General features: G+C 50.0%; 2 protein-coding genes across 3 annotated transcripts in view; one reads left to right on the forward strand and one right to left on the reverse strand.

Moving 5' to 3' along the window:
- Positions 1-16,530, forward strand: TMEM79 (transmembrane protein 79). Of its 2 annotated transcripts, none has more exons than XM_084824404.1 (5): positions 1-149; positions 3,905-4,845; positions 5,497-5,710; positions 8,937-9,158; positions 16,210-16,530. In XM_084824404.1, exons 2-4 carry the CDS (start codon positions 4,113-4,115, stop codon positions 9,148-9,150), a joined length of 1,161 nt encoding a protein of 386 aa, XP_084680530.1. In that variant the 5' UTR covers positions 1-149; positions 3,905-4,112; the 3' UTR covers positions 9,151-9,158; positions 16,210-16,530. The 2 variants fall into 2 exon arrangements, with proteins under 2 accessions (XP_084680530.1, XP_084680532.1); XM_084824406.1 differs by having other exon boundaries at positions 1-141.
- The window catches only part of GLMP (glycosylated lysosomal membrane protein), a 17,978-nt gene continuing 14,748 nt past the window's right edge, over positions 14,198-17,427 (reverse strand). Inside the window, exon 6 of the mRNA XM_084824403.1 lies at positions 14,198-16,639. Within this exon, the coding sequence (XP_084680529.1) occupies positions 16,471-16,639 (169 nt within the window). The 3' untranslated portion in view covers positions 14,198-16,470. The remainder of the gene's footprint in view (positions 16,640-17,427) is intronic.

Here is a 17,427-nt window from a genome sequence, read left to right on the forward strand (position 1 = left end):
AGACAGGTTTGAAAGTCCAAGAGAAAGAGTGAAAGCAAAGGCTAAGCAGTCATTGCCCCCAAAAAACCGATGACTGCTACAAGGAACAACCTGTCCGTGAACTTCCCCGTGTTTTGAGCAAACTCAGTTTTGTTTCCCCAGGTGAAAAAGTGAGTGTGCAAAGGGGTGTGTGTGCAAGGGGGAAATGGGGGGAAAGACAGTGGGGAGTGACAGGGTGTTTGAGGGGCACATCTTCCTCGTTTGGGTAAGATCGATTCCAATTTGGACATGTCTTTTGCACATTTCCTTGTGCGTTTCCTTCTCAGCAATGGTACATTTTCCTGATACCTTTATTGTTCTGTGCCATCTCCCCTCCCCTCCCCTCCCCTAAACACAGGTTGGGTTTTTGTACATCTCTTTCAAAGCCCTTCCTGTGATCCTCTCCCCCACACCCAGCTGTCTCCATGAGACATCCCATAATCTGGGTTTGTGTAAGTTGATGGGGGGGGGCAGGTGTTGTTTTTGGGGAGTTGGGGTTTCCTCGAGACTGGGCCTCTGGCATTTCACAGCCTTTTGACTCCTGCGTCTAATTCTTCTCTCTCTGTCTTGATGTGCATGTATGCGCGCGCACAAATACAATCTGGTGACTGGGAATAACATTTCACGCATCTACAGAAGTGTGTTCTAGTAGTCCAGGCACATTTCTATCACCATAACAGCATGATCTGTAGGGAGGGGCCGTAGATCAGCGGTAGAGCCCCTGCTTTGCATGCAAAAGGTCCCAGGTTCAATCCCCGGCATCTCCAGGCTGGGCTGGAAAAACTCCTGCCAGAATCCCCAGAGAGCCGCTGCTGCCAGTCCGTGTGGACACTACTGGGTTAGACTGACAGCTTCCTGTGTTCCTTACTCAGAAGAAGCAAGACCACCAATGTTCAAGGGAATACACTCCCCCCCCTCGGGGTAAATGGAGACACAATTGCAGCCTTACAGAGCAATCCTAGGTGTGCTTACTTAGAAGGACGTCCCCCTGAGTTCCGTAGTTCAGTGGGGCTTACTCCCAGGTAACGAATAGGTGGGTGTGTGGGTGGATGAGGAGGGTGTGCAAATGGATATGGATGTGGGGAGGCGTGGTGATGATCCTGAGAGAGAAAGTGGGTGGGTAAGGTAGTTCTGGCCTTGCCTACCAAGTATCCCCAAGGGAATGGCACGATTAGCAGGGTGAGGGGCACGGGAGAAAGTTGCCCACCTTTTAATATTCCTGAGCTGGGTGGACCAGTAGTCTGAGAGTATAACAAAGCGTCCTGTGTGCTTTTTCTCATGTAGCTTCCAACCCTTCAAACAGCCTCCCCTTTTCCATGCTTCAGGATGATCCCCCCCTCCATTTCTCTGCACCTGCGATGTGCCTCGGAGCATGTTTCCAGGTGTAATTCCTTCACCACCAGGATGGATGCCTTTTGTTTGCCAAAATGCTGGCCCCTCAGGTTGAGAGTGCCTCCAAGCATGTGCAGAGTTCCTTCCCCTCAAAGGAAAGTTGTTGTTTTTAAGAGAAATACCTAAACCAAAATGCCCCAGATCATGTACAGAGTAACTTCCCACTGTATACTGCATGTTCCCTTGTCTGTCTGGAGAACCCCAGGGCGATCTCTAAACCTGCTGTCCTGCATTTTGCCCTCAACCTGCCTGCCTGAGGTGAAAGCACCCTGCCTCGTAGCTACGGCACAGGCGGGGAGGCAACTTAGAAGGAGACCACAGGTATTCACCGGCAACTTAGAAGGAGACCACAGGTATTCACTGTTAAAGCAGAGAGGTCAGGCCCCACTTGGGGCTGTTTGACTTTCTCCACAGCCATAGCTACAAGGCCAACAACACAGCTGGGCGAAGTTGCAGCAAACAGGCCCTGCAAAACAAGGGAGCCAAATCCAGTCCGCTGGTAGTCCCCAGACGGCCCCACCCCATCCCCTGTCTCCACCTGCTTCCCCCCAACCACTGATCAGTTGTTGGTTTCCCCTTGCTGCTCTATGACCATAATAAAATTGATTGATTGGTTTCCCAGCTTTTGTGCAGCTTGTTTCCCTATTCTAAAAGGTCGAAATGCCTCTCTCCTAAGACTCTGTTACTGGCCGCAAAAGCTCTAAGTTAAAACGTGCTGGTACTTTTGCCCCACCCCTTTTGCCTTTGACCACACCCTCTTTGCCTTCAACCCCGCCCACCACTGGAATGCGGCCCCCGGGAACTTCTCTGAAGTTGAATTCAACCCCCGGGCTGAAAGAGGTTCCCCACCCCTGGCATAAAATTTGACCAGTACCCTTCCATACGTCTCCGAAACTACATTCGTAGCACGCAGCATTCGCACAGTACATCCATGCACAACAAAAGTAGCCCCCTCTGATGCATTGGTGCGCAACGCATGTGCTTCAACAAAAAAATCCTTAAGTATGCACACAGCATCCAGAGGCACAGCTAGGTAACTTTACACTCTGGACTTAATGGTCTTACAGATTCCCCCCCACACACACACCCCCACACACCTCTTTAGATGGTAATCCAGCTGCATTTGGGGCCTTCCTGCCCATTTTGCTGAGTGGAACTCGGGGCTTCTGCCCCAAAGTCCTGCCTAGACAGCAGCACTGGTAGCGCCATCCATGGGTGTTCCCAGCGGAACTCAGGTCTCGGGTAGCTGGCTCAAGTCGACTCAGCCTTCCATCCTTCCGAGGTGGTAAAATGAGCACCCAGCTTGCTGGGGGAAAGGTAGTCACGGCTGGGAAAGGCCATGGCAAACCACCCCGCTACAGTCTGCCATGAAAACACCAGCACAAGCGGCGTCCCTCTAGGGGTCAGCAATGACCCGGTGCCTGCACAGGAGGAACCTTTCCTTTCCTTTCCCTGCCCCAAGGCGATTACAATTTAGGTTTCAATAGTTAGGGACACAAGAGAGAAGAAGATGGGGAGAGGTCAGGGGAAACAGGAGATGAAGGCTTCAATCCTATATAGACTTTCCAGGAAGTAAGTCTCATTGGACTAAGTGGGGTTTACTTCTGAGTAAGCATGCCAAGTCAAGTTTATTGGAATATAGCAGTCAGCCCTTCATCAAGAGGATCTTTTGCCTCCAAGAAATCTGCCCCATCTCCTCAACTGCAGCCAGCATAAATTTGGATGCCTGTTTAAATGTAACCTTCAGCCCGCAAAGCTCATTTAAGAGCCTCAGACTTGACTGACATTACACCTAATTCAGCACGAATTAGAAAGTGGAACCGAGAGGAGCGTACTTTAAAAAATGATGGGTCTTTCTAACAGGACTAAATTAGCCATTGCCCATAAGGGGGCTCTGAGTAAACATGTATAGGATTGCACTGTTAATTTCACACATTTACGGGTTATACCAACCTTCCAACGCATATCAGGCTGGGGGATTATGGGAGCTGTAGTCCAACACATCTGGAAGGCACCAGGTTGGAGAAGACTGGTTTATGGGGTCAAGCGAAAGGTTTCACACAAGAGGCTTTAAGGAGTGATCTGGAGAGAAGTGACACCCACACTGGTGTTCTGGGAGGGAGTCTCAAGCGTGAAGAGCAGTAAGGGAGAATGGGTAGAATTGTGTTTCTGCTCTTCCTCCTGCACGCCAAGAAGGTAACATTCTGGTTAGGCCAGGATCCAGTTTCTGAATAGGTAGGTGGCAACCAATTCATCATCGCTGAGTAACCACAGCCTACCTAGTCTTGTCTGATCCGGATTTTGGAGCATGGCTTTCCAGCTCAGAAGAACATGTGGTTTCCACTCCAGGTTTGAGACTGGTCATTTCTCTTTCTTAAAGATTAACCTGGGCTAAGTCTTTGCTTGCCCAGTTTATAGATCGTCTGTCACGTTGTGTACACGTGGGGCGTCTTTTAAACCATTTTATTATGTATACTTTCCCATCCCTTTGCAGAGCGAGGCTGAGAAAATGAGACGAACCAGGGTATAAAGTTTCCACAGGCAGTGAGCTGGCTCTCTTTCCCAGTTCTCCCCGGACCTATTGTGCCCATTTGGAGACTGGGAGTTGTCAGCATAAGAAGAAATTGCTATAATGGACATTTAGCTTGATAAGTCTAAAGAGCACGAAACTGGAACATCCTGAGTTGGGTTGGAGGCCCCAAATGGCAGCTGTTGCTCCTTCCAAGGATGTGGGGATGGTGGTTTTGGGAAAGGACATGCTCAGGACACAAAGTTACGCCCAAGAGCAGAGCTCAGAGGGCTTGGAGACCACCTTGCCGTGGGGTCAAGCCTACTGTAATTCAACTTGCGAGACAGTGATGATGCTTGAGGCGTCGGAGAGTGACGCGAGGCCTAGTCCTGAGGGGAGCAGAGAAGAGGCCACTGTGGACAATGCTGTAGTCCATGAGGCCTTCCCCAAAGCTCCCACCACTGAGGAAGAGGAGGAGAGCAGCACCATGCCCGGGGTGGCAGCTCACGTCTTCGTCCCCATTGACCCCTGCTGCATCGAACGCCCTCCGGCAGGTGACGAGAAGAAGAAGCAGCGCTGGGAATACAAGGAGGAGATTGTGCGCTGCGAGAAGGAGACGGGAGACCTTGAGAAGCAGAACTTCCTCTCCCGCAGCTACTCGGCCCATTTCGACGACTTGCCCAGCTGCGATGGTGAGCGAGCCGGGACGTGCACAGAGAGGCTGCCCTGCCAACACAACGGCAACTGCAGCTCCACCAACCTCAAGGCCGTGGCCTCCATGGTTGGAGCCACGGTCATTTTCCCGTGCCTGCTTTACGGCGCCTACGTCTTCCTGCCCTTTGACGTGCCTCCGATGCCCACCATGAGCTCCCGCCTGGTGTACACGCTGCGCTGCGGGGCTTTTGCTACTTTCCCCATCATCGTAGGTGAGCAGGGGATGTCATGGGCATGCTGGGAAATATCAGGGGTGACCGTGGAGGCTGGTGGCTCCGATGTCAGCGGGGCAGTGAATTCACTCAGAACCAGTCAGAACTCTAAAGGAGCTATCTAAGGTGTGGATAATGCCTCGGGTAGCTCCGTTAAAGTTCTGACTGAAACCCAGAGCAGATTCACCGCCCCACTGATGTCAGAACCGCCAGCTGCCACGGAGGGCTGGAGAGTGTGTGGCCCTCCAGATGTTTGGGCAGATATCATCCCTCACCATTTGCGATGGTGGCTGGCGATGATTGGAATTGTAGGCCAAAACATCTGGAGGGACACGAGTGGCTCATCTCCGCTGCATATACCCTCCAAGCTAAATCCCGCAATTTGAATCAGTTACGATATCCCTTTGTTTTGCACAGTGTGCTTCTGCTAGTCCTGCAGAGGGGCAAGGAGCAGAACAGCAAGGCTTCTTCACACAGAGCTTTTATCCTGCTGTAGAGGCTGGTTACTCACGGAAGTCTGCAAGCCCTTTAGATGACGTTGGCAGCCTCCAGGGCATCCCCCACGCTAAACAGCCACACTGCCCGCTCCCTGTAGCTTGCAGACAAGGTTGCAATCTTCCCACATTTTTCTCCCACCCTTCTCCCCTCCAGGTATGATTGTGTATGGGGTGTCCCGCCTTTGCTTCTCCTCCATGCAGCCCTTTGGGGAACTGTGCAGGGAAGTGGAGATCCACCGTTGCTACGTCTCCCAGTCCGTCCACCTCTTCATCCTCTACTTCTTCAACATCGCGGTCCTCTCCACTTACCTGCCCCAGGAAGTCCTCAAGCTCATCCCTCTGCTGACGGCGCTCTTTGCCATTTCGCGGTAAGCGAGCCCTCCCACCCCCCTCAAGCTTGCTCCCATCACACGTATCTTGGAGTTGGAGGGATGTGGCCGCTCCAGCAAATGGCCTCTGGCAGCGACACGATTTCCACAAGACACACCGCAAAGGCTGGTCTGGGAGCACTTTCTGTAGCAGCCTTCCTGAGGGAAGGAGTGAGTCTGGTCATACAGGGGTCCCCAAATCATGGTGGATGCATTTGGAATTATGAGAATGTCACAGGTGCTTTCACAAAATGGCTGCCATGGTGGGGGGGATGTTTTGGTGGCCTCCTGAGGCCGCGTGGAGTCCATGGACTTTCGGTTTTATTTTTTTACTTTCCTGAAATTTACGCATATTTATTCGTAGGAAAATAGGCAAGTTTCTGCTGAGGAAAAGTTGAAGGGAATGGGGGACAGTATGCTAAGTGTTACATACTAAAGTAAATTATGTAAATTGTTATGAAACCTCTTATGGAATGATTTGCATACTTTTCCGCATGACAGGGAAAAACATTTTGCATCCCTCTGTGTGCGGGTGACGGAACAAAAGGCGCCTGACAATCCACAAATTATTTATTTATTTATTTATTTATTTATTTATTGCATTTATATCCCGCCTTTTTTCCTCTTGCAAGGAACCCAAGGCGGCTTACATTATCCTCCTCCTCTCCATTTTATCCTCACAACAACCCTGTGAGGTAGGTTGGGCTGAGAGTCTGTGACTGGCCCAAAGTCACCCAGTGAGCTTCCATGGCCAAGTGGGGACTAGAACCCGGATCTCCCGGTTCCCAGTCCGTCACTCTCACCACTACAGACGGAGTGGGTCTTACATAGTTCGTGCATCCCTAATCTAAGGTGTGCCATGGAGAGCTCCTTTAGCGTTCTGACTGAAACCCGGAGTGGATTCACTGCCCCAATGACATTGGAACCACCAGCCTCCGCTGGGTGGGTCTGAGCCCCAACGCGCGAAGCAACAACTTTGAACCCACTATTTTCGGTGCCAACAGAAACCTCTTTCACAGAAGGCACCTTCTTTTTCTTCCCCCACCCTCTGCCAGCAAACACATCGCCCCTATTTATTTTCCCCTCACCCTAGATCACCACCTATATACACATACGCATGAGCACTCTCACACACGCATGCATCCATGCACACATGCAAGCATCCCATGTGTCCATCCTGCATGCCTGCGTGTTCTCTCTCTCTCTCTCTCTCTCTCTCTCTCTCTCTCACACACACACACACGCACGCCTCCTCCTCACTGCAAGCACAGGGAACGACACGCTCATTCTTTTCAGGCTCCCTCCCAAATTCCCCGGAAACTCTTTCTCTCCCCCTCTGTCTTTCTCACCCACATGCAGCCCCCATCCATTCAGACATGCAAGACCACAACCCTCCTCAACCTCCAGGCTGCTCCCAGCTGGCTCCCCCAGCCCTCCCCGGCTTTCCCTACCCCTCGCATCCCCCAGCTTCCCGGACCCCCCAACTGGCTTCCTGATGCCCTTCCTAGACCACCCCTCACACTGCTTTCCCTAGCCCCCGCCCCAGTTTACCAGATGGAAGTGACAAGAGTCCCTTTTTCTCCCCCACCTCACTCACCCTTCTTTCCCTGGCTTGCTGGGCGTGCTGCAGAGGAAAGCATCGGCCTGCAGTAACCCACCATTTGCATTTCCTGAGCATGTGTCTGAGCCCCACATGCAACCCAGAGGCATTCATGGGAAATGACGACGGCAGCAGCTGGAGGCCCCCGCTTTGCTTTGAAGCCATCCCAGTGGCCAGGGAGAGAATATGTTCATTTTTTAAGAACAAATAATGTGGGAGGGGGAGAACACCTGGGCAGATGTTAATTCAGTCCCGGTTAACTTCAGAATCTACACGAACGGAGTTATAAACACCCCGGTGGGTAACCAAGCTAATTGTGGCCAGGCGCTGAGCCTCACCGCGCAAGTCAGTATAGGAGGGAGAACACGGTCTCTGTCCGCTTGTTATTGCGATCTGTGGAGAATTAGAATGAGGTGGCTGGATTCGCAGCACTCTCCAGATGCTTCTGGGTATCCAGATGTTCCGTTCCCATCTCGAGTCAAGCGTGCCAACTTGTCAACGAAATGCTGTAACGGGGCCTTCTCTAGTGGTCTCACGTCCACACCTGCCTTGGCCAAACGTTGCCCGATTTGACTTCTCAAACTCAGACCCCGTCCTTCTCTTCTTCCTCCATTCTTCCCATTTTTCCTCTGTTGGGGCTGATCTTGACTTCCCCGGCCCTCTGCTCATTCGGTGGACTTATCATAGAATCGTGCGGTTGGAAGGAGCCTACAAGGCCATCGAGTCCAGCCCCCTGCTCAATGCAGGAATCCAAGTCAGAGCATCCCTGGCAGATGGCTGTCCAGCTTCGTCTTGAATGCCTCCTTGATTCTGTCCTGTCCATTTTAATCTGGTACTAAACCAGATTAACAGCAGACACCAGGAAAGGTGTCTGTGGGCACCACGTGCCCTAACTCTGCGGCAGACAACACCGAAACTGAGGCTCAGTCCAAGATGGCTTCCCAGGTTCCTTCTGTTCCACTACTGACTCCTTGCTCTGGCTGTTTGCATGGGAAGCTGAGTGCAGTTCGCGGCCAGACAGCTTTAATTTGTGGACTTACAGGTCTTTTAATACTGCTGCGGAAGCCGCAGACAAAGGGAGCTATAGAGGTTTTCCCTGCCCTGCCTTGTCATGCAAAATGCAATTAAATTTGCATCCTTCCTTTTAAAGCAGGGGTGGGAAGCATCTTTCAGCCCGTGGGCCGAATTCCTTTTTGGAGGTGCCCTGTGGGGCCGCATTCCAATGGTGGGCAGGGCCCGGAGGCAAAGGGGGCAGGGCCCAAAATACAAGAAAACGCCACCATCTTGTTGCTTAAAGCTCTTCCTGTCGGTCACTTCGGAGAGGCAGTTCAACCTTTGAGAATGGGGAACAAACTGCACAAAAGCTGGGAAACCGCCAGCCAGTCCGTGGTTGGGAGAAAGGGGGCTGGAGGCCGGTGGCTCTGATGTCAGTGGGGCAGTGAATCCACTCCGGGTTTCAGTCAGAACTCTGTTAGAGGGGTGTAGCCATCTGAGGAAGCTGGATTTGACCCCTCGGCCTGAGGCTCCCCACTGTTTTAAAGCCAGGGACAGGGCTGCGTGCCTCATCGCCATATTTTGACTCTCTTCCTGCTTGTCTTTGCTTCCCCCCTTCTCCCTTCCCCGCAGACTTCTCTACTGGCTGGCCTACGCCATGGGCCGCTCTTTCCGTGGTTTCGGCTTCGGCTTGACGTTCCAGCCGCTCGTCGCCATGCTCCTGTTCAACCTCTACAGCATGTTCCTCGTGGATACCAAGAGCATGTTCGTCACTGCAGCCAACGAGGAGCCTGCCCTAGAAAAGGAGCGGCAGTTGGTGGCCTCCAAGCCTCGATACTGGGGTTGAAGATGCAGGTGCGCCACGCTTTTCCTCGGCTGATAGACGTGTCGCCGTGACCTCTGCTCGAGAGGAGTCGAACCAGGCCTTGCTTGGACAAAAGGAAAGATTATAGAACGACTCCCAGGCTGCCTCACCGTCTGACTGACGGGGGCTCTCCCCTGAGCCTTGGTACACATGTAAAAGCTGGGGTACCCCGATAACTAGGACGGTCTGAAAGTATTTGCCCACCTCACCAGCAAAATGGAGGCCGGATTGCACCCCGCAATTTTCAAGCTATGCCCCATGATCTGCAACATTTACACTAGTATCCTGCAGTGTACTAGTATTACAAAATGTTAAGAAAGACCAAGTCAGAGGCAGGTGAGATGCCTCAGCTGCAAGGAAGCATGATCCAGAACACCTGTACTTTAAAAAAAAATTAAACAACAACTGGAGATGGGTTTTGTAAAAAAGGTTTGAATTTAGAGCACCCAGTCACACCAACCCCCAGTAATTCTTTCAGTTTAATTGTTGTTGTTCAGTCGTTCAGTCGTGTCCGACTCTTCGTGACCCCATGGACCATAGCACGCCAGGCCTTCCTGTCCTGCGCTCTCTCCCGGAGCGTGCTCAAGTTCATATTCATTGCATCCGTGATGCTATCTAGCCATCTCATCCTCTGCCGTCCCCTTCTCCTTTTGCCTTCAGTCTTTCCCAGCATCAGGGTCTTTTCCAGGGAGTTTTCTCTTCGCATTAGGTGGCCAAAATATTGGAGCTTCAGCTTCATTATCTGTCCTTCCAATGAGCACTCAGGGTTGATTTCCTTTAGGATGGACTGATTTGACCTCCTTGCAGTCCAGGGGACTCGTAAGAGTCTTCTCCAGCACCACAGTTCGAAAGCATCAATTCTTCGGCGCTCAGCCTTCCTTATAGTCCAGCTCTCACAGCCATACATTACTACTGGGAAAACCATAGCTTTGATTAGACGGACCTTTGTTGGCAAGGTGATGTCTCTGCTTCTTACTATGCTGTCTAGGTTTGCCATAGCTTTCCTCCCAAGGAGCAAGCGTCTTTTAATTTCATGGCTACAGTCACCGTCTGTGGTGATCTTGGAGCCCAAGAAAGTAAAATCTGTCACTGCTTCCATTTCTTCCCCTTCTATATGCCAGGAAGTGATGGGGCCAGATGCCATGATCTTCATTTTTTTAATGTTGAGTTTCAAACCAGGTTTTGCACTCTCCTCTTTCACCCTCAACAAGAGGCTCTTTAGATCCTCTTCGCTTTCTGCCATTAGGGTGGTATCGTCTGCATATCGGAGGTTGTTGATAATTCTCCCAGCAATCTTAATTCCAACCTCTGATTCATCCAACCCGGCATTTCTCATGATGTACTCTGCATATAAGTTAAATAAGCAGGGTGACAATATGCAGCCTTGTCGTACTCCTTTCCCAATTTTGAACCAGTCGGTTGTTCCATGTCTGGTTCTTACTGTTGCTTCTTGACCCTCGTACAGGTTTCTCAGGAGACAGGTAAGGTGGTCTGGTACTCCCATCACTTTAAGAATTTGCCACAGTTTGTTGTGATCCACACAATCAAAGGCTTTAGCGTAGTCAATGAAGCAGAAATAGACGTTTTTCTGGAATTCTCTTGCTTTCTCCATGATGCAGCGAATGTTGGCGATTTGATCTCTAGTTCCTCTGCCTCTTCTAAACCCAGCTTGTACTTCCGGTAGTTCTCGGTTCGCATACTGCTGAAGCCTAGCTTGTAGGATTTTGAGCATCACCTTGCTGGCATGTGAAATGAGCGCAATTGTGCGGTAGTTTGAACACTCTTTGGCGCTGCCCTTCTTTGGAATTGGAATGTAAACTGACCTTTTCCAGTCTTGTGGCCACTGTTGAGTGTTCCAGATTTGTTGGCATATTGAATGCAGCACTTTAACAGCATCATCTTTTAGGATTTTAAATAGCTCGGCTGGAATACTGTCATCTCCGCTAGCTTTGTTGTTACTAATGCTTCCTAAGGCCCACTTGACTTCACTCTCGAGGATGTCCGGCTCAAGTTCAGTGACCGCACTCTCATGGCTATCAGGGACATTCAGATCTTTCCTGTATAGTTCTTCTGTGTATTCTTGCCACCTCTTCTTAATCTCATCTGCTTCTGTGAGGTCCCTGCCTTCTTTGTCCTTGATCATGCCCGTCTTTGCACAAAACGTTCCCTTGAGATCTCCAATTTTCTTGAAGAGATCTCTAGTCTTTCCCATTCTGTTGTTTTCCTCGATTTCTTTGCATTGTTCATTTAAGAAGGCCTTCTTGTCTCTCCTTGCTATTCTCTGGAACTCTGCATTCAGTTGGGTATATCTTCCCCTTTCTCCCTTGCTTTTCGCTTCCCTTCTTTCGTGAGCTACTTGTAAAGCCTCATCAGACAGCCACTTTGCTTTCTTGAATTTCTTTTTCTTTGGGATGGATTTCGTTGCTGCCTCCTGAACAATGTTACGGACCTCCGTCCATAGTTCCTCAGGCACTCTGTCTATCAGGTCTAATCCCTGAAATCTATTCCTCACCTCCACTGTATATTCATCAGGGATATGATTTAGGTCATACCTGAACGGTTTAGTGGTTTTCCCGACGTTCTTCAATTTAAGCCGAAATTTTGCAAGAAGCAGCTCATGATCTGAGCCACAGTCAGCTCCAGGTCTTGTTTTGACTGACTGTATGGAGCTTCTCCATCTTTGGCTGCAAAGGACATAATCAATCTGATTTCGATATTGACCATCTGGTGACGTCCATGTGTAGAGTCGCCTCTTGTGCTGTTGGAAAAGAGTGTTTGCTATGATCAGCATGTTCTCTTGGCAAAACAATATTAGCTTTTGTCCTGCTTCATTTTGTACACCAAGGCCATGCCTGCCTGTTATCCCGGTGATTTCTTGACTTCCTACTTTAGCATTCCAATCCCCTATGATGAAGAGGACATCTTTTTTTGGTGTTAGTTCTAGAAGGTGTTGTAGGTCTTCATAGAACCGATCAACCTCAGCTTCTTCGGCCTCAGTGGTTGGGGCATAGACTTGAATTACTGTGATGTTGAATGGTTTGCCTTGGATTCGTACTGAGATCATTCTATCATTTTTAAGATTGTACCCCAGTACTGCTTTTCCCACCCTTTTGTTGACTATGAGTGCTACTCCATTTCTTCTAAGGGATTCTTGGCCACAATAGTAGATATGATGGTCACCTGAATTAAATTCGCCCATGCCTGTCCATTTTAGTTCGCTGATTCCCAAGATGTCGATGTTCAATCTTGCCATCTCATGTTTGACCACCTCCAGCTTACCTTGATTTATTGATCTGACATTCCAGGTTCCTAAACAATATTGTTCTTTACAGCATCGGATTTTCTTTTCACCACCAGACACATCCACAGCTGAGTGTCCTTTCGGCTTTGGCCCAGCCGCTTCACTCTTTCTGGCGCTACTTGGAAATACCCTCTGCTCTTCCCCAGTAGCATATTGGACACCTTCCGACCTGAGGGGCTCTTCTTCCGGCGTCATCTCTTTTAGCCTTGTGATACGTTCCATGGGGTTTTCTTGGCAAGAATACTGGAGTGGGTTGCCATTTCCTTCTCCAGTGGACCACATTTTGTCAGAACTCTCTGCCGTGACCTGTCCGTCTTGGGTGGCCCTGCACGGCATAGCTTATGGCTTCACTGAGTTACGCAAGCCCCTTCGCCACAACAAGGCAGTGATCCATGAAGGGGTTCAGTTTAATAGGTAAGACCATATAAGCTACAAGGAGAAGTTTGGCATCCTTTCACTCACAGTTCCCCACTGCAAAGCAGAGCCAGACATCACACCAAAAGGGCTTGGCTCTAACATCCTTTGTGTGTGCGCACGCGCGCACACACTCATGCAAATCCAGAAAGTCACTCCACCTGGAGCCATACTGTGCTGGGGGAAAAAAGCCCAGGGTCTACATCAGGTCTGATGTTAATAGTAACTGCATCACTGATGCACTAATAACAGCCCAACGCAGAAGGAAAGCATGACTTTTAATCGTAAAGGCCAGCGAGAGATTTCTGTCTTGCTCTGCAGCTTCTCAGTTCTGGCGCTGAGCGTAGGCACACGCTGGAGAGGCGGCGGCAGCAGCCCACCTGAAAAGCAAGCTAGCCAAACACGAGGGCAGTGCTTGCTTGCAAGCGAAAGACACGGGCAGAGCGGAGGTGAGAAGGGGTGCTCTATTCCTAGAGATCTATGTATTGAATAGTTCCATGCAAGCACAATAAAAGAGCCCCAGACCCAATCTACATGGAAATCTACAATTGTTTCCCGGTTATATCCAGATTTCCATGAAATTGTGTTGGTCCCTCCATGGCACACGCAGCCAGGTAATGCGGTGTATACATTTTTTAAAAGCTGCTTTCACAGGGCAAATGGCAACTGAAACCGCTCTGATCTTAAACTACAGGTTCCTGCAGAGTAAGTGCAGACACCGGGGAGGGGTGTTTGCTGAACGCTGGCTCACTCAGACCTTGTTGGGCGGGGGGGAAGCAGAGACAGCCCTCAGCCAGCCCTGGTGCCCCTTCCTTCCCCCTTTTGTTCGGTGCTGGGAGGAGATCGCTATTAATGCTGCCCTGACTCCGCCTCCCCTCCCCTCCCCGGGAGCTGCAGCTCTGTGTCCCAAAGATCCACCAGCTCACCCAAGTACTTCCCAGAGAGGCTGGCTGGGAATATTCTCAGGCTGCACTCCCACTCAGGCCTACCCAGGCATAAGCCCCACTGAATGCAGGGGGACTGACTTCATAGCAGAGCGGTTTCACTCTGAGAGGCGCACTCACACAACGCCCTTACTCTGCAACAGGGCTAAATCGGGAGTACAGCTACCTTAGCGCACAGCATGGTTTACAAAAGTAGCTGTACACCTGATTCAGCGCTAAAAATATATTTAATAAGTGAATGAGTAAGAGGTAGAAAATACAGGCATGGATCTCCCCATGATCTGTTAGGATGCTTCACCTCCATCAACCCAGCCTTGGGAACAAAACTGTGTCAGACCGTTGAGTTGCAGCAACCACAAGAAACTATTTTTAGAAAAAGGTATTTCTTTAATTGGTCCATGAAAAACAAAAGGGGGCTGGGGAATACCCATAAGCCCCCAACAGAAAACTTCAACAAGTGAACACATCCCTTTGTTATGATGGTGCGCGTCGAGAGTAAGGCAGCAGCCAGGACCAGCTCCCTGCTGAAAGGCAAGACGCCTACCCACACCCTTTCTGAATGAGAACTTCAGGACTGGTTCCTGTTCTTTGCAGCCCTCTCCAGCAACTTGGCCTTGAAGAGCTCAAAAAAGCTTGCCCAAGGTCCGCGTAGCTTGCCCAGGGTTCTGTCACCGACCACATGCCTGCGTTCAGCTTCCCATGTTCTTCGATTTAGCCTTGAATATTGGAGTTGTCACCCCAGGGCAGCCTTGCCCAACCTGGTCCCTTTCTGGTGTGTTGGACTTGCCCAACCTTCCAGGTGTGTGGGACTACAACTCCCAGCATGCCCCAGCCAGCTACACCCAAGTAAAGCATAACGAAGGAACACCCTTGCTTGCTTAACTGAGATCAACTTGGCTTGACTGTCTACAATAGCCTTGGCTATACTGGCCATGGCATGCAGGGCCAAGAAGGCTGATGGCAAAACCCGACAAGCTTGGTAACTTTTCAGAGGACCCAACCCTGCCAGGTCCTGGACTCAGCCTGATCCCTAATCCACCTTCAGTCCCAACTGCTCAGGGGATCAGCAGGAATAGCTTAGGTGAGCAACCCCTGTGGAACAGGGCAAGAAGAGAGATAACCACTTCTGTTACCAGTGTGCTGGGTGTACAGGAAGGAGTTAACTTTTAGAACAGGGGCGGCCAACATAAAGCCCCCTGCTGCCCTGCCAAATTCAGTGGTAGCAGGGGGGAAATAGTGTCTGCAAGCACTACGGAGTACTAAAAGGGGCTATTTGACCCGTTTGCCGCTCCATAGTGCTACAGGCATAATTTTCCCTTTAAAAATGTATTTTTAAAAATTCAGGGCACCATAAGGACTGCAGTGTGTATGTGTGGGTGTCCAGGGGACAAAAATGGCCCCCAACCCCCCTGAAGCTGCCCATCCATTTTAAAAGAAAAGGTGCTTTATTTAATAATCAATAGTGCAATTTTGTCTTTTTGTTTTTCTGTGGGCAGTAGCCTGTAAACAACATAACTAGTGGTTCACCCCTTAAAAAAAAAATGCTGCCAACTCCTTCCTCCCTCTGCTTTGATGCTCCTGTGTTTTCAACAGCCCCATAACAGGGAGAAGTCCCAATGATACAGCTTTGTAAAAAGATTCACAGCAAAGAACTTGTCCCAGCAACTCCTATCCCTGAAGAGCCAAGCCAGGGGAAAGTGTTCCTTCTTTTAAGACAGGAGCCTCAGTTGGGAAAGGGAGTTTCCAACCGTAAGAGTGCGGTGTTTCAGAGAAGCAATAAACTAAAGTAGCCTGTTATGTTAATGGAAGACAGGGTTTTAAAAAGAAAAAGCCAGAATTTTTTCTTTTGAAGGTGGGGAGGTCTGGGCAACGTCTCAAAAATGCAGTTCAAAATTCTGCATCTTTCGGAGGAAGGGGAGGAAGAGGCGTGTGGGGATGAGAGACCCCCATGCCCTGTCCAAGCAGAGATTCCCACACATCAGCAAAATCACAGTTGTGCTGTGCATCACATTTTAAAAACTGAATTTCTGTGTGAAGGAAGTGAGATGGGAAACCAAGGCCCCCAAACACTGCTCTTGAAAGGGTCCAGGGGTTTCTCACAGGGGGCGTGGCAGGGAAAGGCAGTAAAGATGAAGGAAGTAGAACATAATTTTGCTTCTCTAACATAGCTAGCAAAAGCAGAACCCTGATAGGGCAAAATAGACTGTAAACACAAACGTCCCTGCCTGAGGTTCAGAACTGTGTTTTGCGCATCATGGACAACCCTGTTGAGTGATGATGGGTTTCAAGGTTATCTCTGCTTCCGAGATAAGAGGGACCGTTTTGAGAAATGATTGCAAGAAGCAGCCATACGACTAACACACCCTCCTCCTCTCTCCGCAGCAAGAGACGTGTCAGGACAAGGGGGTCGCCCCCTCCACGTAACACCATAGAATCTATTGGGGATCCAAGAACGTACTAAAGGGACCAGAACATCTCCATCAGGATCCAGACTTCGAGATAAATTAAAGCACCCTGCAGGATCTCTACACAACACACCCCAGAAACAGCCGCAGCAGGTGTCTCTGGGGCAAGCCACAGGTTCCTCCGTAGCCACTTTGGTCATGCAGCAAGGGCAAGAGTCCACATCTGGTTCAACGACCATCAGTTGATTGGTTCATACTCTGAATACCGCTGATTCCCCCTGGCAACCACAGCAAGGCTTCCCACAAGCAAAAGCACCACCGGGGTCCCCAGCGCCACAGCAAGGATCCCGATCACTAGTGGGGAGAATACATCCTTAGGAGGTTCTCCAAAGCCAATCAATGCAGACCTGGAACAGAGAAGGGGCGGAGGGGGTGGGGGGTGGAAAGAAAAGAAAAGAAACATGTCACCTACCACCTCACTTCTGTTCTTGCTCCCCCTCCCCACCTTCTGTTGACCACTTTCTACATCTAGTTTGGAAGATCTTTGGGGCAGGGACCATTCCTGTTTCGTTATCCATAAATAAATAGACAAATACCTTTGTTAGGGCCAAGTAAAGCATCACAACGTAGTGAGCAAGCCTTGGAGTTCCTCAGAACTCTTCATCAAGCTGGAGGTTTACATTTATTATTTCTTTATTGACAGTGTTTATATACAGCGTCTCATTGAAATAAAGGCCAAAGGAGTTTAGAAAATAATTAAAAAAAAAACACAAATGGAGCAAAAAGGCCAAGCACACACAATGTTAAGCAACGTGTGGAGGGAGTGGGGTGGAAAAAGGGAAAAGGTTTGGACTCGAGGATGGCGCCCAAATGTCTCTTGCAGCAGTCGTACGATGGAATGAAGGAAGTGATTTGGGGCGAGTCACGCTCTGCATTTTGAGAGGGTCATAAGAGCTCTCACAAAAATGGCTACCATGAGGGGGTTGCCCATTCGTAAAATGGGTGCCTTGGTGGGTGTCTGCAGTCACAAAACGTTCGTTCATTCCTTTCCCAGAAAGCAAATGATGAGTCTAAAAGAAAAGTAACTGATCCAAGAATCTAGGCACTGTCGGAAGCTGCCTTATGCTGAGCCAGACCCTGGGTCCATCTAGCCCAGTACCATCAACACTGACTGGCAGCAGCGGCTCTCCAGGGT

This window comes from Heloderma suspectum, chromosome 17 (assembly GCF_057233095.1).
Source record: "Heloderma suspectum isolate Gila_16-S chromosome 17, 16-S_ref, whole genome shotgun sequence".
Lineage (NCBI taxonomy): Eukaryota > Metazoa > Chordata > Lepidosauria > Squamata > Helodermatidae > Heloderma > Heloderma suspectum.